General features: G+C 32.5%; 2 protein-coding genes across 2 annotated transcripts; one reads left to right on the top strand and one right to left on the bottom strand.

Annotated features, from left to right (window-relative positions):
- The first annotated feature begins 687 nt into the window (after positions 1-687).
- Positions 688-3,074, top strand: LOC145564135 (pectinesterase 2-like). The gene is made up of 2 exons (XM_081624473.1): positions 688-1,485; positions 2,383-3,074. Exons 1-2 carry the CDS (start codon positions 792-794, stop codon positions 3,072-3,074), a joined length of 1,386 nt encoding a protein of 461 aa, XP_081480599.1. The 5' UTR covers positions 688-791.
- Positions 3,075-19,121: 16,047 nt separating this feature from the next.
- On the bottom strand, positions 19,122-23,898 carry LOC145565426 (protein FAR1-RELATED SEQUENCE 5-like). Its single transcript, XM_081625435.1, has 3 exons — positions 23,849-23,898; positions 20,231-20,246; positions 19,122-20,147 (listed from the first exon to the last, which is right to left on the bottom strand). The coding sequence occupies exons 1-3, from the start codon at positions 23,896-23,898 to the stop codon at positions 19,122-19,124; spliced, it is 1,092 nt and encodes a 363-aa protein (XP_081481561.1).
- Positions 23,899-24,110: the final 212 nt, after the last annotated feature.

The following is a 24,110-nucleotide window of genomic DNA, read 5'->3' as shown; positions in this document are numbered from 1 at the left end:
ACATGCAGTGGTAACTCTTTTGAGTTCTTCAATCCTTGATTTTTGTTTATACATGGATTAAGAAAAACTTGGAGAAATTACTTTAAATGATACTCCGTAACCTTTAAGAATTTTATGGACAACATAATGATATTTTATATATACATATGACACTTGAACTTAATTTCTTAAAATGGTAAATTAACAAAACGTGCTTAATTAGCTTGTTATTTAGATAGAAAAGATTAATATCACTTTTCATGATTGGACTTACGGACCAATAACAAGTTCAACTAGAACAAATAATAATGATCATTGAATCGATAAAATAATGGCAAAATTGTTTTCCTAAAAGTAAATAAGCATACGCATGGAGCGTAGGGCAACACCGCAACAGAGAAATAATGGGACCAATTAATTATTTAGTACTTCTTGTACATTCATACAAGTCTCCTAATTAGATAATTTTGATATGCGTTATGGGTGATTATATAGTCCATGAAAAATACTAATATCTTCACGTAACGTAATAACTCACTACAAGCATGCATAAAATTCAAAACTTGTATTATCACCTTATTATATATATCAACATTATGTTATTTCATTATTAATAGCTTCATTATCTTAATTAATAAACACCAATAATCAACCATAATTACAAAATTTAAGGAAAAATGGCCGCAAAAAATCTTGTAGTGTGTTTTCTTTTGATAGCATCTTCTTTCTTGTTATCATCACCAACCCTTGCCAAAAATGACATACATTGGTGGTGCAACCAAACCCTACACCCGAAACCATGCCTAAATTTTATGAGCCACCTTGAACCCAAAAACAAAGTGGAGTTCCAAAAAATGGTGATCCAAATAGCGTTGGATCACACCCTTCTAGCACACAACCACACCAAAGGGCTCGGAACAAAGTGTAAAGATGGGCGTGAGAAGGGTGCATGGGCCGATTGCATGACCCTTTTTGAGAGCACCATCTTTGAGCTTAATAGAACCCTAAACCCTACCAAAAAAGATTGCAATGAGTTTGATAAACAAACCTGGCTTAGCACTGCTTTGACTAACCTTGAGACATGTATAGCCGGGTTTAAGCCATATATCTCCAACAATGTTACTAAGTTGATTAGCAATAGCTTAGCCATGCACAATAACACCGTCCCTAGAATTCAATCATACAAGCTAGGGTTCCCTACATGGGTCACTAGACGCGATAGGAAACTATTGCAAGCTTCTAAGTTAGCCACGGCAAACCTAGTGGTGGCTCAAGATGGGTCGGGAGATTTTAAGACTCTTCGCGAGGCCCTTGATGCCACGACAAAGAAGACTAGGAGTGGGAGGTTTGTGATCCATATTAAGAGTGGTGTGTATGCGGAATACCTTGTGATTGGTACCAATTTGAGAAATATTATGCTAGTAGGTGATGGCATGCAAAGTACGATTATAACCGGTGATAGAAGTTATGGAAATGGCTTCACGATTTTCAACTCAGCAACTGTTGGTAAGAAATTGATCGATGATCCTCTATGCTATACTTTCAATAAGCAAAAGTTATAAAAAGATGAGATTTTTAAATTTGATCGAACAAGAACACACGTAACTATACTTTCTTATTCATTGTCCATCAAGCTAAGGTTAGTCAAAAGTAGAGTTTGTATATAATGTCAAAAGTCAAAATGTGTCAACTAATTTAAAACAGTAAAAGTTTATATTTGTTCACTTCATAACAAAAAAAAATAAAATAAAATAAAAATGTTGAAGATTATAGTACTTTATATTTCATTTTTGTATATGTCAAAGATCAAAATAAAATTCGTAGACGTTAAGTTTGCCCATCATGTGGTGTTAGACTAGTTATGTTATTGTACTCTTTCTCCTCATAAATACTACTCCGTAATCACTAGGGAGGCTTGGGCCAAAGCATACCTTAGCTTGTTTTCCTCCCCACAAGGCCCAAGAGCCTTAATAAAAAAAAATCTAACAGTTTAAATTATTTAGTTTTCTATTGGTCTGGCCCCACTAATCCTTTTTTTTTTTTTTTTTTTTTTTTTTTTCTTTTTCTTTTTTTTGGTATTCCACCCGGTTCACCTTTTGGGCTAATTCGGATTCAGGGATCAGTTTTGGGTGGTTAAGTTCCAAATCTCTCTCAATTGTTGTTGCGTGGGATCGATTACGGGTTTTCCCTACTAAATGTAATCCCAATCACCAATACATCAACAGTCAATTGGTCCACTTATTATGATTGCCAATCACTCATAACAATTAAGTTTGACTTCGGCTTCAAACTTTTATAAATAACTTGGATTTTGTACCAATGTCCTTTACCATGTAACAACTACGGATTAGTTTATAAACACTTGAATTTCTTTAAACAAATGTTAATTATCATAATTTTCAGCTGTGATGGGAGACGGATTCATAGCTCGAGGAATAACATTCCGCAACACCGCCGGACCTCAGAACAAGCAAGCAGTGGCACTCCGAGTAGGCTCCGACCACTCAATCTTCCACCAATGTAGTTTCGAAGGATACCAAGACACACTCTTTGCACACTCACAAAGACAATTCTATAGAGAATGTAACATCTACGGTACAATAGACTTTATATTTGGTAACGCGGCCTCAATATTCCAAAAATGTAACATAATCGTTAGAAAACCTCTAGCCTCACAAAAAAATACCGTGACAGCCCAAGGAAGAACTGACCCTAACCAAAACACAGGCATTATCTTACAAAATTCGCGCATCACGGCTTCACCTGACCTTAAACCAGTCATTGCATCATTCCCATCATTCCTTGGACGACCATGGGAACAATTTTCGCGTACCGTGGTCGTCGAGAGCTACATTGATAGCCTTATTAGTCCTGTTGGTTGGCTAGAATGGGACGGTAATTTTGCACTTGATACGTTGTTCTATGCTGAGTACAACAATTTTGGGCCTGGATCTTTAACAAGTAAAAGAGTCAAATGGAAAGGTTACAAGATTATTACTAATGTTGATCAAATTTCTCAGTTTTTTGTGGGAAATTTTATTGGAGGTGAATCTTGGATACCAGCTGCTGGTGTTCCTTTTACTTCTAGAATTTAAACTATGCTTTTATTTTTTATTTGTGTAATTAGTTTTGAACATTAATTATTTACTCCATATTTGATTATTGTACATTCCAATAAATTGATCATATACTTTAACATTTTTTGGTTGTGTCTTAATTTGTTTGATGCATGATAATTTTACCTTATTAAGGGTTGAATCAAAACAGAGTTGAATCAAAATTAACCACTCTATGTCGGAAATGCAACACTCAAGTAAGCAAATAACACCATAGGTCCCACATATCATGAATTGTAATTACCAAAATACCAAAATCACATAAAAGTTTACAAGGCTAGTTACTTTTTTTGTTTGCTAGATAACAAGACGCGAGTTTTGGAGGAAGAACTTAAATTTTGCATTAGTAGCTTGTATTATTATATGGAAAATACTATATATATTTCTTAGGGCTATATATAAGCATTAATTACACTCTCGAAAGTTGTTTAAATTTATGAAATCATAACAAAAACACACTAATTACATTGATTTATGCGTATTTTTGTCATGAATTCCTAATTTTATGCATTTTTTAAAAATGTATTTAATGCTTATATACAGCTCTAACTCCTTAAATTAAGGCTTATTAATTTATTATATACTTCCTCCGTTTTTTTATATATGCAACACACTTTTTTACAATATTCAAGAAAAGTGGGGCTCATGTGATTTAATACAGTTAAAATGAGGGTGAGAGATGATTAGGAGTATAATTTAGTGGGCCATGTGATTAAAATAAGGAAAGTAATACAACTTTTAACAAAACAACTTTTTAATTTTAGTGTGTTGCAAATATTGTGACATTTTCATTTTAGAAAAGTGTTGCAAGTATAAAGAAACAGAGGAAGTATAAATCTATGTCAAATTTGATGAAAGAGTTATTCCATGCAAATTTTATCTAATTTCCTTTGGATATTTCAAAATTCAATTGATTCTTTCACCAAATAAAATTTAATCAATATATATAAATTGTGTTAGTTTTTATGACCTTATTATCTTATATGTAGTTCGGAAATAACTTAAATATTTCCGTATTTATATGTAATTTTTAGCATAAATAAAGCTTTCTCGTCCCTCTCATTTTTTTTAAGGTGGGAGGAGAGGAAGAAAGATAGAAAGAGGGTAACATTATTATAGTCATGATTAGCAGCATTATTAAGAAGAGATGATAGAAACCATCACATGATCATACTTATCACCTAATGTCATGATTTAACCGTAGATAGAAGGAATCTGGGATTTTCCATCTTCTGAAAAATGCCAAACTTTATAAAAATTAAAGACATAATAATTGTTGTCACTAATAACCCAAGTCCATTTTAACTGGATTTTTGCTTACGTGTGCCCGCCAACCAACCAAATGGCCCAACAATAATATCCAGCCCCTTTTACACCATTCACCTCCAACACTTACATTTCACAAGGATAGCACGTGTTTCACAATCTAACGTGCTTTTTCGACGAAATAACATTTTTTTTATGTGCTATAAAGAGTCATGAATTAATGATATAAACGAAATTTTATTTAAGTCTTGAGGTATATGTTACTCCCTTCGTGTTTTAATAAGTGTTTTATTTTGACCGACACATAGTTTTAGGCAATTTAATAAGTGTTACACTTTGACCGGCACATAGTGTTCCTCAAACATTTGCCTTGAGTTTGGAAGAGATGCAAACGGACTTGTTGGCTATTGTGATTCGGATTATGGAGGAGACTTGGATGATCGGAAATCTACATCCGGTGATGTTTTTACTTTGGGTGGTACAACCGTGAGTTGGCAATCTTCGCTACAAGATGTTGTAGCTCTTTCAACTACGGAAGCCGAGTTCATGGCCATTACCGAGGCATTTAAGGAAGCAAAGTGGCTCAAGGGTCTAGTGGGTGAGTTTAGTTCATATTCAAGCTTGGTGTTCGTTTTTGGTGATAGCCAAAGTGCAATTCACTTAGCCAAGAACCAAAACACGTTTTACAAACGAACTAAGCACATTGATGTTAAGTACAACTTCGTTTGAGATGTGATTGCAAAGAAAGAGTTACTCTTGAAGAAGATTGGTACCGAGGATAATCCCGCGGACATGTTGACAAAATCTTTGCCTACAACTAAATTCATTTTGTGCGTGGTCTTAGTTGGTCTCTCTTTATGTTCGATGTAAGCCCTTAAAGGGCTTGTTTGGGGATGGAGCTTCATTGTTGATGATTACTAGTTAAGAGGAAGTGTGGAGGATTGCGAGTCAAGGTGGAGAATTGTTATATGTGTGCCTCGAATGCTCCATGTTGATATATGTTTTGGTATTATGGTATTTGGAGCTTTAAGCAAAGAAGTATGGCAAGGGCTGAATTCAAATGAGCATATCTCAAGATCTAGAAGTGATATTGAGATGATTCAAGTTGGAGGTGATAGCTCGTCTCAAGATCTTTCCAACGACTGGTCATAAGCTTGATTTGGCCTAGAATCAAGGAAGTTATGGCCATTTTACGAAAACCTGTCTGAAGTGCGGGAGTTCAACCGAACTACCTAAAGGTGCGATCGAACCTGTTGTAGAAAATCATTTGCAGCAGCTACTGACTTTTTTGGAGGTTCGATCGAACCCAAGTGGAAGTTTGGACGAACCTACCCTAGTGTTGTCGAACTCTGGGTAGGTTCGGTCGAACTCTCGGGGCTCTGTTTTATTGCGCTTTAACCTCGTTTTTACGGTCTTGATTCCTTCATTGTTAGTAACTTGTATTCTTAGCCCTTAGATTGTTTGCCTTGTAATTAGACTATATATACTCATATATGTCATTAATTAGAGAGTGAGAGAAACATAAGTGAGACATAGACCTAAACTTAGCTCATCAAGAACACCATCTTTCTCCATTGTAATTCTTCCTCCATTGAAGAGTAATACAAGCTCCAATCTCCCCAAAGTGGATGTAGCTCATTTGAGTGAACCACTTGTAGACACCCATTTGTGTCTCCCCAAAACCAAACCCAGTGATGAATACCTTTTACGTAGAATCATAATCGAATGAAGTGAAAGTGTGGAAAGTCTAGTGTTGCGGTTAGTTTTTATTTCTCTTCTTTCTCTCTATTTTCGAAAACCTATTTTATGAAAACAGCCAATCCAGTTTAGTTTGGTACATGGAAAGGGTCCAATAATAGTGTAGTAGGATTGGGCTCGAAAAGAGCTTTCCAACGATATATTATAAGCCTAATTCCGTTGAATAATGTAATTATTTATGGCTAGACTGTAGTGTAGCCAACTTAACCTACACCCCCAATGAAACACATAGTTTCACTCCCTACCCCCTACCCCATTCCCTACCCCACGTGGCCATGTCCCCACACTTTCCAAATAAACTGCCAGTAACTTCCACTACCCCACCCATATATATATATTAAAAAAAAAAATTTGAAAACAAATAATCATTTTCTCACTCTTCATCTTCTTTCATTTTCTCTCTCATCATTTCTCTCCATTTTCGCTACAAAACTGCAAAAATTAGTGAATATAATCGTACAAAATGTCCGACATTAGAGATGAAATTGCACAATCGCAACAAAGTTCAACAAGTAGTAAGCAAAAATCTAAAGAGTAAGTTATTTGCATGTTAAAATTATAAATAATTGCAAAAAATTTCAACGAAACCCTAATTTTTTGGTTTTTTTTTTTTTTGCGATGATGTTTCAGGAAAACAATTGAAAATTCAGGAGTTCAAGAACAATCAAAGTAAGTATTACTGAGTTTTTCGAAGTATAAGCATAATTTTATTTAAATTTGATCATATTTAAACAAGTTACTGTTTAAATTTGAATTTCAGCATAATTTGCTCTATTTCTGAGACGATGATAAAAATTTAAACAAGTTACTGTTTAAATTTGAATGTAAGCATAATTTTGATTTTAATGATCAACCAAAAATTATATAAAATATACAGAAAAACGAAATGTGGAAAAAATATAATGCCTAGTACTGTGAAATATAATGAACAAATACAAAACACTATATGTTCAAATTGATTTGTGTGCATATATATGTATACATATGTTCAAATTTGTATAGCATGTGTATAGCATGTAATTTATGTTTGATATATACATTTACTGATATATTAATTATTACAAATATATTGTTCATTTTAAAATTTCATTTTGTACATTTATGAAATAAACAAAAAATGACAAGTGGAAAACATATACTTTCTACTTCTGTGTAGTAAAATGAACATTTACATTTATGAAATGAACAAATACAAAACTCTATATGTTCAAATTGATTTGTGTGCATATATATGTATACATATGTTCAAATTTGTATAGCATGTATATAGCATGTAATTTATGTTTGTTTATATACATTTACTGATATATTATTATTACAAATATATTGTTCATTTCTAAATTTCATTTTGTACATTTATGAAATGAACAAAAAATGACAAGTGGAAAACATATACTTTCTACTTCTGTGTAGTAAAATGAACATTTACAAAACACTATATGTTCAAAATTTGTATTATGTTATATGTGTGCATATATGTGTATACATATGTTCATTGGTAAAACTAAACTGATCATTTCTATGAACTATTTTGTACATTTGTCTAATATAACAACATCATTTCAAATTTTATGATTTACAATATAAATTTACATTGTAGTGATGTACCATTTAAAGTGATACACTTGATGCAATTTGACAATGGAATGTTCAATCCTTATCCTATAATTCATGAGAGAAAAGAATGTTTTGAAATAGACAACAAATTGGATAGAAATGAAGTTATAAAAAAGTGGGAACCCTATTTATTAGAAGACAACCTACATCCCAAGTAAGTTGATGTACTTACAAATATTCATATATGTAATATTTAATGTACAATTATTTAGTTCAATACTTAATCTCATAATTAGTAAAATTTTAGTGAACCAAAAAAGTTGAAAGTGAAATTTATAATATCAAGATTAAGGCCAGAGACAAATCAATCAATGAGGTATAAATAATTCATAAAAATTCAATAATTTATTTTTATACTGTTACATAATCATACTTTTATATATTGACATTTTAAAATTTTCAGTGAACAAGAGAACGAAAGTTCAAAAATAGATGATGCATCAGCAAATCAAGGGTATATTACTTTAAATTAAATGTTCTACCTCAATGTATTTAATGTTCATTTCCTTCTTAGTTGAATTCAAAAACTTCTCAGAGAAAAATCAACTGAAAAGGAAGGAAAAAATGATCAACTACAACCAGAAAAGGATGGAACAGAATTAGTGAATACAGGGTATTTCATTCCAATAATGTTCATTTTCATATTAGTTAATAAACATTTTTAATCATTTGAAATTGATTAATTTTCAGAAAAGAGTCAGCTGAGAAAGCCACAACAGATAATGCATCAGCAAATCAAGGGTATATTACTTTAAATTAAATGTTCTACCCCAATGTATTTAATGTTCATTTACTTCTTAGTTGTAATACATAATCTAATGATTTGCATTCAAAAACTTCTCAGAGAAAAATCAACTGAAGAGGAAGGAAAAAATGATCAACTACAACCAGAAAAGTATGCAGCAGAATTAGTGAAAACAGGGTATTTGATTCAACTAATGTTCATTTTCATATTAGTTCATAAACATTTTAATCATTTTCAATTTTTTAATTTTCAGAAATGAATCAACTGAGAAAGCCCCAACAGAGGTTGAGGGTGCAGCAAAGGTTCAGCCTGCACCAGAAGTGGAGGCTGCAGCAGATAATGAGCCTCCAACAGAGGATGAGCCTCCAGGAGAAGATGCACCTCCAACACAGAACCAACCTGCAATTGAAAACACACATTCATACATAATGAGAAAGTATGAACATATATAATTTATTAATTGTTTCTATTGCACTTTTACATTATTGATGATCATTAATTATCAACAAATGTTGCCAGGAAAAAAATGATGGTGTCAACTCAGAGAATACTCAAAAAACTGAACAAAAACAGGAAAACTGCTGCTGTTGGCAAGGCCACTGCTGCTGTTGGCAAGGCCACTGCTGCTAAAAAAGCCCCTACTACAACTGCTAATGCTGCTGAAAAAGCCACTGCTGCTGAAATGGCCCCAGCTACAAGTGCTGAAAAATCCACTGATGCTGTTGATGCAGCAAAATCCCCTGTAATTTCTGCTGTTGAAGCAGAAAAAGCCCCTGCTGCAAGTTCTTCCATTGCACCAAAACAAGCTCCTGTTAAAAAAATCAAGATAGGTAATGTACATATTTGTTAAATTAAATGTTCAATTCCTTTTATCAATAACACTTATATTGAAAATGTTCATTTACCATTCTGTAAATGATCTAAATTTATCGGTGTTGAAGAAATTGAGATTGAGGATGAAACAGAATTGGAATTGGAAAGAGAAAGATAAGAACAATTGAAAAATGATGAAGAATTGGCAAGAATATTGAGAGGTTTAAAACCTAATGAAGACACAACTTTGTCTCAAAAGAGTGAAGAAGCATCACAAAATTCGAAGCAACCAAGGAAGAAAATGGTTGCAAGGAAAAATCAGAAGAAAAAAGAACCAAAAGAAAATCAAAAGAAAAAAGAAGATGAACAATAACCAGCAACAAGAACAAGAAGTAAAACAGAAGGTAAATAAAATGTACAATTTTTAATATAATAATGATCATATTCAATATAATATTATAACTATATTAATGTAGAATATTTATATAATAATGTTTATTAACAGATATTAAGTTGCCTAGCATATCAGCTATAGCAACAGCTGCTGCAGCAATTGCTGAAAAGCAACCAGCAACAACAACACCCAAAAAACCAGGGCTTCTAAGGGCTGCAACTGCAGTTGCAGAGAAACCTGCTGAGAGAACACCAAAAAAAGCAGGACGTCCAAGGGCTGCAGCTGTTGTTAAACCTGCTGCAAGTTCTCCTCCTGCAAAAGGGAAAGCAGGCCAAAAAGGTAAAGTACATATCTAATACAATAAATGTTCAAATACAAACTAGCAACCTGAAAATGTTCATTTTACATATTGAAATTGATCAAATCTGTAGGTGGTCAGAAGAGGCCAGCTACATCAGCCGAAGGTCCTGCAAAGAAAAGAAAAGTCATTGATCAAGTACCTTATGATGAACCATCAGAGGATGAAGAACAAGAAGATGATTCTGGAGAAGACATTAAGGAAGATGCCCCTGCTGCAAGTTCTGCTCCTGCAGAAAAGAAAAGTGTAAAAAAAGGAGCACAAAAAGGTAATGTACATATTTATAAAGATAAATGTTCAAATACAAACTAGCAATTACACTGTCTTGTAAATGTTCATTTTACATATTATAATTGATCAAATTTTTAGGTGGTCAGAAGAGACCTGCTGCATCAGCCAAAGGCCCTATGAAGAAAACAAAAATCATTGAAGAACAATCAGAGGAGGAAGAAGAGCAAGATGATACTGATAGTGGATCAGACAGTGAGGATCCAGCTTTTATTGCTGAAAAAGAAGAAGATGAGGAAAGTGAGGATTTGGATGAGGTAGAGGAAAAGAAAACCAAACTGAAAAAACCAAAGGCTGAAGAAAAAAGAATGGTTCTGTATGAGAAGGAACCAATAAAAAAGGTTGTGAAGAGGAAAACTGAACTTGCAGTGGTTAAAAAGAAAGAAGAGGAGGAAGAAAAGAATGAGGAGGAAGAAAAATCCACTACAAGAGGAGGTCATGTCAAGTTCATGCATTGGGTTAAGAAAATGAGTACAACACATAAGCAATTAGTGCATGAAATAGGACTGGGGCCGTTGTTGGACATAGGACTTCCTCAGCTTGACAAACAATTCAGCCATTGGGTTTTAGATAGCTTTGAAGTGAGAAGTTTGAGTTACCTAAAGGTGAGAAAATTGAGATTGAGGTGGAAGATGTTAGGATTGTTTATGGTTTGCCGATGGGAGATATTCTCATTGTTGAAGGCAAATTTGACAGAGCAAGTGAAGAATTTGGTTTATTCATGAAAAATTGGAGATCAAAATAGCAAGGCAAAACACCTTCTGTAAACCAAATTATTGCTCAATATATGAGTGATAAATTCAAAAACCAAAGGCCAGCAGAAGAAGATTTTCTCACCAACTTTTTGGTAGTTGCTGTGAATTGTTTGATGAAGTATATTTCAAACAACCAATGCCATTTCAAGTTTCTGTTTTCAATGATGGACAAAGAAAAAATAAAAAACTTGAATTGGTGTCAATATGTGTTTGACTCTCTCATCAGTTGCCATGTGACATGGAGAAAGAGTGGAGGAAAAGGATTCTACAATGGACCACTGCAATTTCTGATGGTAAGTTTACTAAGAACAATAGTAAATTATAACATGTTCATTTGCATAACAAAGAATGTTTATTAACAAAATTTTAAATATCTATTTTGTCAAAAAAATTAGTCTTTTATATCAGTTGTTCATTTATGATATATTATTTGTTCATTTATGATAATGCCTTCTGGTGCAGCTGTTCTACTTTGACAGAGTTCAAAGATTGAACAAAAAACAACCAAGAACAATTCCAATCATTTCTTGTTGGACAAGAGATATGTCACTTGAAAGGATAAAAACAGAAAATGATTTGAACTATGGATATGGAAAAATCCTTCCAAGAATAGAAGAAAAGCCTGAAGACAATGCTAAGGTACATAAATGATCATTCATAAATAATAAAATGCTCATTCTATATCAAAAAACATATTGTCTTACATGATTTTTTATATGTTCTATAAATGAAAGGTCTTTATGAACGATTTTGTGTCATTGGTTAATGAAGTTGGTGCGTCTTTGGCAAAACTTTCTGCAAAATTGGTTAAGGCAAAAGAACTCTTCCCTAAAAATCAGTTGGTGAAGAAGGTAGATAAAGTGTTGGGAAAGATGGCACGAGAACAATCAATTCTCAGCCAAGATGAAGAAATATATGGATCAGAGGATTCTTTGAATGCCATTGCACAAATTGAGAAGGAACTGATACATGCAAGTGAGGCAGAAAAAAAGAAACAAATAAATGAGAAGGAATATGATATAAGGAAGGCATTCAGTTTGGGCTGCAACTTAACTCCCTCGACTCCAACAAATGGTAAATATGCTTACTTAAAACATATAATTAAATTTGAATATGCTTAATTAAATTTGAATTTATTTGAACACAGTAGCACAGATTGATCAAGCAGCCACAACTTCAACAACAACTGATGCAAATGCTCCTTCTAAGCCTGAACAAAGTAAGCCTGAATATCTATGTACATTTATGAAAAGCATAATGTTCATTTATAAAATAATAAGTTTGTTTATTTTAAATGTTCAAAAAAAATATATATTCAGAATAATAAATGTTCATTTACCCTAACAAGTTCATATATTTTAAATAAACAGAAAAAGTTGGAGGTTCAACTTCTGTAGAACCATAAGATGGAGGAATTTCAAAAAAAGGTAAAATGTTCACTTAAATAGTATAAAATGTACATTTTGGATTCTAAATATTCATCTTTAATGATACTAAGTCTATGTATGTTTTAATGCTAATTAATACAAAAAGCATTAGACAAAGGTGAAGGTTCAAAATCTGCAGCATTAGAAGAAAATGTTGAAGGAATTTCAAAGAGTGGTACAATGTTCAATTATAAAAAACAAATGATCATATTATTAAATACAATGTTCATTTCTAGTTATAACAATTTCTTTTATGTGTTTTGTTTCCAGCATTTGATTCAAAAGTTGATGATCCCAACACACCAACTGATATGGAAACTGAAAACAGGGAAGCTGCTGAAGGTTTTTCTACAATCTTGAAATCCCCAACATGTCCAAGTATGGAAGATGTGTTTGATGACTCAAACAAGAAAGGAGGAAGCATAGGGTAAACATTGAAGATCTGTGTTGTTAGAAAATATGGAATTTTGAATGGACATGTAGTATAAAATCAGAAGTGTAATTAATTTGGACAATTATGGTTATGTAATTATTTTGGACAATTATGGTTATGTATAAAATCAGAAGTGATTATTTTGCTTTAGGGTAGGAATGAACATTTTAAGTTATGTACATTATGTATTTTAATTTAAATGTGTTAGTAATATTTTAAGTGTTCATGATTCAAAAAATGAAAATAATGTTGTTTTTATTTTAATTACTCTTCATTACTAACCATGATTAATATTTCAGAGAAGACCAGAAGAAATATTTACATGCTTCAAATGTCAAGAAAAGGTAAATGATCATTCCATATATACGTGTTCTTTATAATTAAACTGAATAGTCATTTATACTATATATTATATTCAGTGACACAAAGGAGGATTCAAAAAAAGATGAAGCAGAGAAGATTCAAATTGCAAAACACACAACAGAGAAAAGGTAAATGTTCTTTTCATTTAAATAGATGAATAATGTTCATTATCAATATAATAAATGATCATTCATAATTCACAATTTATTCAGTGACAGGGAGAAGACTTTGGAAAGAAAAAACTCAAAAAAAGTTGAGAAAGAAAAAATTGAGATTGCAAAGGAAAAAGGGATAAGGTATTAATATTTTTTCATTATATAAATATTTGTTCATTATATAAAAGTTGATATTTGTATTAATAAATGGTCACATATTAACTATAAACTATGTCCATGAATACAAAAGGCCACAAAGGGACACCCCAACTGTTCCTCTTGCTTTCCGATCTCCATACATGGTCAAGTACAAGGATTTGTTCAAAGATGAAGACACAATGAACAAACTTGTAACAGACTATGCTTTTAGTGGAAATGATCAAAGGTAAACATCACTTACTTCATCAAAATTATAACATTATGTAAGTTGTAAACTCATATAATTTAAAAAATGCTAATTTTGCAGTGAGCTACTATTCTATGATGGATTGAATTTGATCAATAGGGGAGAGATGAAAACTCTTGAAGGAGATACAACAGTAGTTAACAATGTGATTGATTCATGGGCTACAATTATGAACCAAAAAAGGTCAAAGAACAAGATATACTTCACAACATTTCCACATGTAAGTCTTTAGTGAAATTACACATATGTACATTGATGTACTAAAATGATCATTTTACTTATACTAGATGATCATTATTGAATATTAAAATGATCCTTTCCATTATTTTCAGCAAATTATGTGTGCAAATTCAGTGTGTCCTGAAGGATCAACAATGGAGTTTAGACTTGACTACTTCAGAGAAAGAATAATAAATGAATTGAGGATATACAAAATCAAAAGCGCAGTTGGATATCAACAGGTATTAATGAACAATATGGATTTATAATATGTTCATTTACAATAATGTGTATATATAATAATATTGTCAATTATGTACAGATTTTTTTTCCAGTGGCTATATATGCACATTTCTATCTTCTATGCATTGATCATGTCAATGAGACAATGCATATAATTGACAACAAAAAACTGCCACAACATCAAACAATTGCAACAAAGTACGAAAACCAACCCCAATTGGTGGTAAGTATATTGTTTAATAGATATTAAAATGATCATTTTCATTATACAAGATAATCATTATTGAATCTTAAAATGATCAATATTAAAATGATCATTTGAATCTTTTTTTTTTATATATGTTGCAGTTAAAAGGATATGCAGAATACTTGAAGAAGTTGGGGTATGAAGATGCAAATTCTATTGAGAATTATAAGGTGGTTTTGCAAAAAATGAAGTGGAGGAGCAACGAAGATTACACCAACTGCGGAGTATACAATATGAAACATATGGAGACTTTCACTGCTGATCCAAATGAAGAATGGGTTTGTGACTTAAAAGTAAACAATGTAAGTAAATTTTTTTTAAAAAAAATATACTACATGATCACTTTATAAGACATAATAATCATTTATATCACAATTGATGTTTATGTTTATAATTAAATATTTTCCTTAAACAGGTGAACCAAATCAGAAAGCTCAGAGTACAATACACTACTCAACTAATGTTGAATGAAGGAAACAGGCAATCACAGAATAATAAAAGAGCAGCAAGAAGATTTGCAAAAGCTTAATACAATATGTTCACATATAGACAAATATATGATCATACATGTTTGATGTTTTTTATAGACATAAGATTTTTTTATTATTCAAGTAAAGACAAAATTTTATTGACAGATACTTAAGTTTTACATAATTATTCCAATATTATACATTAAAATTGCGAGTTTTATATGATCTAATATATTTGTCAATTTTGATCATTTTCAAATATAAATGATCACTTTTGAAGCCTAATAAAAATGTTAAGCTACTTACTATTTACGACAGTAAGTGATCAATTCCAAAAGCGTTAATAATCATTTATAGACCATATAAAAATAGTTTTAAGCAAAAAAAGGTTCAGATTACATACTAAATCCAAATAAAAAAAAACTAGGAGCAACTTTAGACAATTAAAAATGTTGATAGTTAAACACCAAAACATAATTGTGTACTGATTTACTCTCTTATTTACCATTTGTAGCCAATCTCTTAGCCACACTTGTATCAAAAAACGCTAATAACCTATCATATTTGGTTGAAATCTGTGGAGAACCACCTTGAGTACTTCTTGGAACATTAGGAGCATCATGCACATTTCTTGAAATACTAGGATCAACTTGAATATTCCGAGAACCACCTTGAGTACTTCTTGGAACATTAGGAGCAGCTTGAACTTTCTTTGGAACACTAAGAGGAACTTGAACATTTCTTGGAGCTTTTGGAGGATTTTGAACAATTCTAGAAACTTTAGAAGGAGCTTGAGCATTGGTTTGAGCATGCACAACTGTGGGAAATTGTACATTTCTTGGTTTCTTTGGTGGCAATTGAGAATTTGTTGGAACATTATCAACATCTTGAGCAATTGTAGTACCTTGACCAACATCCATAGTTTTACCCTGATGATCAAAATCAGAACACTTAATGATCAAATTCAAGATCCTTAATGAACTTATACAAAAAAAAAAGGTAGATGAATAATATTTCACCTTCACAATAGAGGATATGTCTGCATCAACAGTAACGTTTGATTGCATAGAACGTTCTCCATATTCCTATAATAAAATGAAAATTATAAAAATTACTAAAATATTATAAACACAACATAAATCACTAAAATGAACAACTACAAATACATACATAATCATTTACATAATACCTGTTCAAAGTCATTTGAAACACTATCATCTGAAGGGATATCTTCTACAATAGCTGAATTTTTATTACCAACCTTGAAAACAAAATTAAAAGTAAAAATGTTTTAAATATTACTGAATTCAATAAAAACAAAAATAAATAAAAAAAGAAATTAAATTTATATTTACCTGACCACTTGGATTTTCAATCACAATTAAGTCATTGGGATCAGTAAAAGAATTAGCATAGGATATAGGACACCCAGTCTCGTCCAATTCCTAAGGTAAAACAAAAATGTTAAATTCTTGGACATAAATAATCAACCATAAAAACATAAATGTTCATTATTACCTGAACAACTGCTTGACCTTTAGATCTTTTATAAGGAGTGTATACTGACTTTTTCTTCATCCATTGACCCTTGGCTTTATTATAAGCGTTCTCTAAATTACTCTTAGGCCTATAATTCCTCTCACCAGTAGGTCTTGATTTTGGCGGATTCTTAACTTCATGATCAACAATTTCAATACCTTCAACCGGTTCATTAAAATCAATAGTACCTATAACACTCTCAATCTTTTCTTTTAAAAGATTGAAATAACATTCAACCTCTGCTCTAGCATTCAAAGAGTGTTGACAACTTGTTACCAACTTAACAAGTTTCCTTAGTGTTTGTGTCCTCCAAACACTTGTGGATACTATATTGGACTTCATTGTAGGTTCATCAAGGCCATGACTACACATGGCAGCCTTAGTCCACCTCTTACATATATACTCATCTGGAATCTTATGAACACAATTCATGTGATAAATTCGAAGAGCATGAGAACAAAGCAAACCAATCTCACTAAACAACATGCATGTACAACATATTGCATGTGTTTCTTTATTAAAAACAACCTCATGCTTGATTATATCTTTCCCAGGTCTCCATAAATGATAATAATATTCAGGAAAATTCAGACCAACATCCTTATGATCACAAGCAGTACCCTTAATGAACTCTTCCTCAAAAAGCACATAAGCTTGAATATTATACAATGATCTAGCATGAACAAGAATCCCAATATTTGCAAAGACCAAATGATGATTACCTCTGATTGTATTATAATCTCTCCCTTTTTCTTTGCTTCTCCACTCTTGAACCACATCGAGGAACACTTGATAGAAATCACATAGACCTTGTGTCTTGTTAAGCCTTTGAGAAACCGATTTGTTAGTTGTCTCACTACGTTGAGATGAAAGCACACCTCCTGACCAATGTTTCTTTGAAAAAGCTGGACACCACATCTCTTTAATTTTATACAAATCATTTAACCAATCAACATTTGCACAATAATATTTCATCAACATTCTGTAAATCAAACATGATCATTAAGCATAACAATTATGATCATTGGAAAAAAACATGTATAAATAACTAAATGTTCATTTTGTGTAAGCAAGTATTTAACAATTTAAACAAGTATATAACAGAAGTACCTTTTCCAATCACTAGTAGAAAATATGTAATGGCAAGCGGTTCAAACACCCTAATGGGAAGCGAATCTGAACCGCATGCTATTAGGGGGCTTGCCATTAGCCTTTTACATGGCAAGCGGTTTAGAACCGCTTGCCATTTGTAGTGAATGGGCAGCGGTTTTGGCGCCAAACCGCTGCCCATTATGGCTATAAAAAATAATTTTATTTTATTTTATTTTATTTTTTTTTTGGTGTTTTTCACTAAAATTGATACACGAACAAACTATATGTAAAACCAATAATATTTAGATAAATTAATTGATTGTTGTAACTTGTAAGTATTACATTTCATAAAAAAAAAAAAAAAAAATTAATACAAGTAATAAAAATAATACAACAGCTTGATTAAAAAAAAAAAAAGAAAAAAAAAAAACAACAACAGCTCTTGTTCACTTGCTCCACCACCACCACCGTCCACATGCACCACCACCGTCCATGCACGCGCACCACCACCAAATCCCAGCCATTTTCGCGTAAAACGACCCCCACCATCCATCAGATCCCAGCCCATTCGCCCACCAAGACCCCCACCAAAACCCCCACCAACACCAGATCCCAACCTACTTCGCCCACCACGACCCCCACCAAAACCCCCACCAACACCAGATCGGCTTGAAACAAATCAATTCAACCACACATCACCATAAAATTAAAAAAAAAACCTTAAAAAAAAAATAAAAATGACCATGAATTCCACCATAACCTCGAAATTGGCTTGAAATTTGGATTTTAAGGGTCAAATTCGACCAAAAAAACTCTAGATCTAGAGTTTTATGGTCGAATTTGACCTAAAACTCGAAAATTATGGTCTAAACTCGAATTTGCTCGAAAAGGATGGTCTATGCTCGAATTTGCTTGAAAATATGGTCGTTGGTCGAATTTTTCGATGGTCGCACCACCACCAGACTAAGAAGCAATGAAATTATAACTCATGGAGATGGAGAATGGAGATGAGAGAAGAAAGAGAAGGAGATGGAGGAGAGTTGGAGAGAGTGAGGGCGTGAAAATGGAAGGGATCGGAGGAGGAGAGAGAGCGTGAGAAATAGAGAGGAGGAGGAGGAGAGAGAACGTGAAAACTGAGGGGAGGAGGAGAGAGAGCGTGAGAAAAATAGAAGAGGAGGAGAGAGAGCGTGAAAATTAGGGTTTTTTTAAAGAAATGGCAAGCGGTTCATGTTCCAAACCGCTTGCCATTTACAATTTGGCAAGCGGTTCACCCTAAACCGCTTGCCATTTACAACATTGCAAGCGGAATTGCAAAACCGCTTGCCATTTGGGGCTTCCCATTACATTTATTCTACTAGTGAATAATGCTCAAATTCCGGTGGAGTTTCACAATACTTCAGCAAATAACCAAATAAATCAGTGAAACCATCCAAAGCTCTCAACGCCCCAATGTGTTTCTTAGAATTTTTTGTTCAATATGCCACACACATAATCTATGATGAACACCTTTGGGGAAAATATTTCTTATACCAGCTGCAATTGCTTGAGTTTGATCAGTCATTATTGTAATAGGACATCTCCGTCCCATAGAAGTTAGAAAAGTATCAAATAACCACTCAAATGATTCTGTTCTTTCATTAAGTATAAATCCCATGCCAAACATCACATTATTTGCATGATGATTCATACCAACAAATGGAGCACAAATCATACCATATTTGTTAGTCCTATAAGTAGTATAAAAAACTAACAAATCACCAAAGTAATGATAATCTCTCATCATCCTTCCATCTCTCCAAAAGAAACTAACCAATGCACCATTTTCATCTTGTTCAAAATCATAATAGAAATCTGCTTCATCAATTTGTCTCTTAGCAAAAAATTTGATTAGTTGATTGCTGTCACCTCCCTCAAGTTTAGCTCTCTTTTCAGCAGAAATAGCATTATAAGCATCAGGAGCTGTAAAACAAAGGTTAGGAGACCCTCCAACCTCCTTCTTCAAAGCTCTCAAAGAATTAGAAACTTTAACTCCACTCAATCTAAGTGTAGAAATAAAATTAATATGTTCCTTAGAAATATCCCTTTGAGACCTTATTAAATGTCTCTTGTCAATAGGAATCATTTCATGATTATGGACCATCTCATGTCTTGTACATGTATATACACCTGAACGGTCAATACTAAACTGCACAAAAGCTAAGCAACCAGTCCTTATGTTAAGTCTCTCATAGAGCCTATAATTCCTACACTTATCATCTTTAAAACCCTTATTTGTACAAACAAATCTTTTCATAGAGAATGAATCATCTCTTCGCCTCTTAATTTTTCCAATTCTAATTCCAAAGTCCTTTCTAAATGCATATTCATTAAAAATTTCATAAGCCACATCTTCAGAAGGAAATTGTTTCCCATAAAATTCAGAACTAGTTGCTTCTTCAAAAACAATAGCATCCTTTTTTTTCCACTGCAATATTAAAATGTAACAAATGAACACATACAATAGCAATAATGTTCAATTACAATAATGAATTTTATAAATTACAGTACAAGAACCACATGTAAACTGTTAATGATCATTCATCATTACATAAATGAACATCTATCAAAATGATAATGAAACATGTAAATGAACATTTATGATTACATAGATAATTATGAATTACAGTTACTACACGTATGTAAACGTAAATGAACATATAATATCACATACATGAGCATTAGTTTAATACGACGAAAAACTCTAATGAAATTCACTGAATAGCAAATTTTATAAAACTATAGCTATTCATTAAAATGCACAAAACTGGAAAAAACATCAATCAAACAACAACATTACAAATAAAAATAATAAAACCACAACAATACAACCAAAACTATAATCGAACATAATATAGGTTAAATGCATACAATTAGCAATAACAATTAGCAAAACAATAAAATCAAAAATTATAATCGAGCATTATATAAGATATAGTCCATACAATTAGCAAAATTATGAAATCAAAAATCAAAATCGAGCAATTACACGCGAAAAACATAGCATAATCAAAATCGAATGATTGAAAGAAAAATTACTCACATTGATTCGCAAACGAGTCAAGTAAACCAACTCCAGGAGGAAAAATAGAATCACAATCACGATAAAAAGCAATTAAGCTAGAATCACAGTCACGATCAACCGCAATTGAGCTAGAAATTTCCATGGAAGTAGAGAGAGAAAAATTGGGGGAAAAATAAAAAATGCAGGAGAGAGAAAATGAAATCAGTAAAATAAGAGAGAAAAAAAGAGAAAATTAGGTTATGAAAATCATTATATAGTTGCTTGAATAGAAAGTTAACAAAAATGAAAAAAGAAGAAAGAAAAAACAAAAATGGCAGAATGTGTTCAACGTAAAACGACGTAGTACATGGGGGTGTAGGGGAAATTGCCTACCCTAGAGTCTAGGAAAAATTTTGTATGAATAATGAGGAAGTTATGGCCAAAATACTAAACTGAGTCCGGTTTGACATTTTATATGTGGCCCAAGGATATAGGGGAGGGCCCATTATGATTTATAGTTCCTAATGCAATTAGGATTGATTATAGTCTTCTAGAATTTCCTAGGAGGTTCTTTTAAATCCTAATATGATTAGTATTGATAAATGAGTTTTTTGAGTTTTATTTAGGATAAAAGAAGTGTTTTTAATGAAATTACAGTTTTACCCCTCGTGCGCTAAATTTTATCAATAATAGGAAAACGTGTGGAAAAACTGCCTGTAGCGCCGCACCACAGGTTGTCGCCTGGCGACAGGGGCTATTGCGGCGACAACGTCGTGTTTTATTCCTTTTCGAACTCTGATTCTTTTTCTATCGTATTCCGAACTGTTTTCATTATAAATAGGGTCCTTAAACCTCCATTTTTAATCATCAATTCTCATCTACAACCAACTCTCATTAAGAATTTCTTTATATTCTCTCTCTTTCTAGCCTAGCCTTTTACAAACAAAATTCCGCATTCACAAGATCTAGACACACCTAGCCAAGTTCGAAGTTGCCTTCGCCCTAGACGTGAAAGGTTATAATTTCTGAGGGTTTGGTCCCAAATCTCTATTTCCATTATTTAATTTAATTGTTTGATTTTATACTTTTCCTTGAATTTACTAACGCGTGTATTTTGTTATTAGAAAGAGATACGAGGCATCGAAGTAAGTAATTTAATTGCTTTATTGATCTTTTGATATAGAAATCATGCTTAGATTGTTATTTTGATTCCTAGTATCATGTTAGGATGTTTTATTGCTTCCTAGTATCATGTTTAGGGTAACAACTAAAGTTTCTAATATCAAGTATGATTAAAAGAATGCTTCCTATTTCTTTCCTAATATCATGTATCATGTTAGGGGTAAAGTTTTGATTTTTATTGCTTAGTGACATGCTAGGGTTTGTTATTAATCTTGTTAGTATCATGCCTAGGATCTTGCTATTATTATGCTTTAACATGATTATTTTTATAATTATTATGATTTATGATTATCATGTTGTTTGATGCTTATTCATTGTTATTGCTTGATCACACCTTTTATGCATGTTTAAAGGGAATTTGTACTTGTAATCACGCTTAATAAGATAATTAATAATCTTGTTTAAGGCTAATATGATTATAATTCAAGTGATCGCCAATAATAGTTTGTTTGTGCATTTAATTCAACCAACATAGATAAACAGGTTTAAGGTTAACCTAATGATTGCATGTTAGTCAGAAAGCACACATGAATACGAGAAGAATAAAGTAGAGGCCTATTATTAGGGCAGGTTCAATCTCTTTTAGGTTGGATTTGTACCTTCATCCCCGAACTTCCAGTCTTGGTTCCAGACCTATTGGAGTTGACGATCTCCTGGATCGTTAAGGGGTGTAACCTTCACCCTGTGAACGGTTTACAAGTTCCTAAAACTTGTTGGCGACTCTTTTGCTCTAGCTTCCTTCCCTTTGGACGCCACCATGCTTTAGTGTATGATCACAGTGGGGTTCAAGTGTGGGATAGTGCTTGAAATATTCCCTACACCAATATAAATCTTTTGTGTTTTTATTTAGTTCATTTTTAATTGCTTTCTCATTTAGTTTTGCATTGTTTCTGTAATCAAATTCAAAGTCCCAAAAGGTCCTATTTCATAATAAATTCAAAATAGATTACCAAGCTTATTTTCAAAACATTAAGCCTTTTTACCTCTCAACCCAATTAAATGGTTGTATGTGTATCAACTCTCCAACTTTTATGATCTCAAGGGTCAAGGGACATCCTCCACACTCACTCCAATTTTGGAAAATAAATCACATTGGTCTACAACGTGGATTATAACCTTCATATTTGAACAATTATCAACTTTTTTGGACTTGGATAGGTTAGAGAACGAGATGTTTCTACAATTCTACCCATGAGATCTCGAAAAGTTATATGGATAGTTGAAATCATTCACTTTGCCTTTAAACTATCAATATGGCAAGATACCTGACACACCTCCCTTCATTTAACTTAAAGCTACCAGAAGCCTTTGTGTAACCAAATAGTGGCCATACTTAGTTCATTCCAAAAAAAATATGATAAGATGCTAAGATGCATTTTCTATCATCACATGAACTTTTGACACGTAATCTTTTAAATAGAGCCTTTGAATAACATTTTTGAACCTGCCAAGGTTAGATATTGAGGCGATTAAGGATCGTTTCACATTTACTGAAGTGAACTGAACTGAACTAAACTGAGTATTTTCTTAGAGAAAGAAATTAAGAGTTGAACTGAATTGAACCGAACTGATTGGAGCTAAACTGAAATTAAGCTGAAATGAACAAGCCTTAATTACAAGAGTAGCCAAATGGTCTCATCTCATTCCAGTAGAAAATCAAAGTATAGATTTAGAAAACAGTGAATGATTTTTCACCCCACATAACAAAAAAAAAAAAGGAAGGTAATAGATCAAGTATTCACCAAGTACTTAATTTTTTTTTTTTTTTCTTTTATATAAATTAAAAAAAAAAAATTAAAATTAGAATAAAAAAGGGGCAAGTGGAAAAAAGAAGTAATGATAGAATGGGGCCTAATTTAAAGGCCACGCCATGGGAAGAGGGGGTTAGTAGTTGTGGAGTCAGTAAGCGGGTCCCCTTTCCTTCTACGCCAATGTCCAATTACCTTTTGCCAGCTGCTATGACGTCGTAACGGAACGGAACGGCGTCATCCATTTTGAAACGGAACGGAACTACGAAACGGTATTTGACCTTCCGTATTCGTCAATGTTTAATTAGAATGACCTAATTTAATATTTTTTAAAAAAATAAAAGAAAAATAGAGAAGAAGTAGAAGTAGTAGTGGGATGACAATCCTGTTTCCTGTATAATGATGACGGTCGGTAGTGGTTAAGGGAGGTGGCGTATATGTGACGAGCTACCCATTT

The sequence above is a fragment of the Chenopodium album genome, chromosome 10, assembly GCF_948465745.1.
Source record: "Chenopodium album chromosome 10, dcCheAlbu1.1, whole genome shotgun sequence".
NCBI lineage: Eukaryota > Viridiplantae > Streptophyta > Magnoliopsida > Caryophyllales > Amaranthaceae > Chenopodium > Chenopodium album.
Note: the sequence above shows the minus strand (reverse complement) of the source record. Positions and strands in the feature narration are given on the sequence as shown.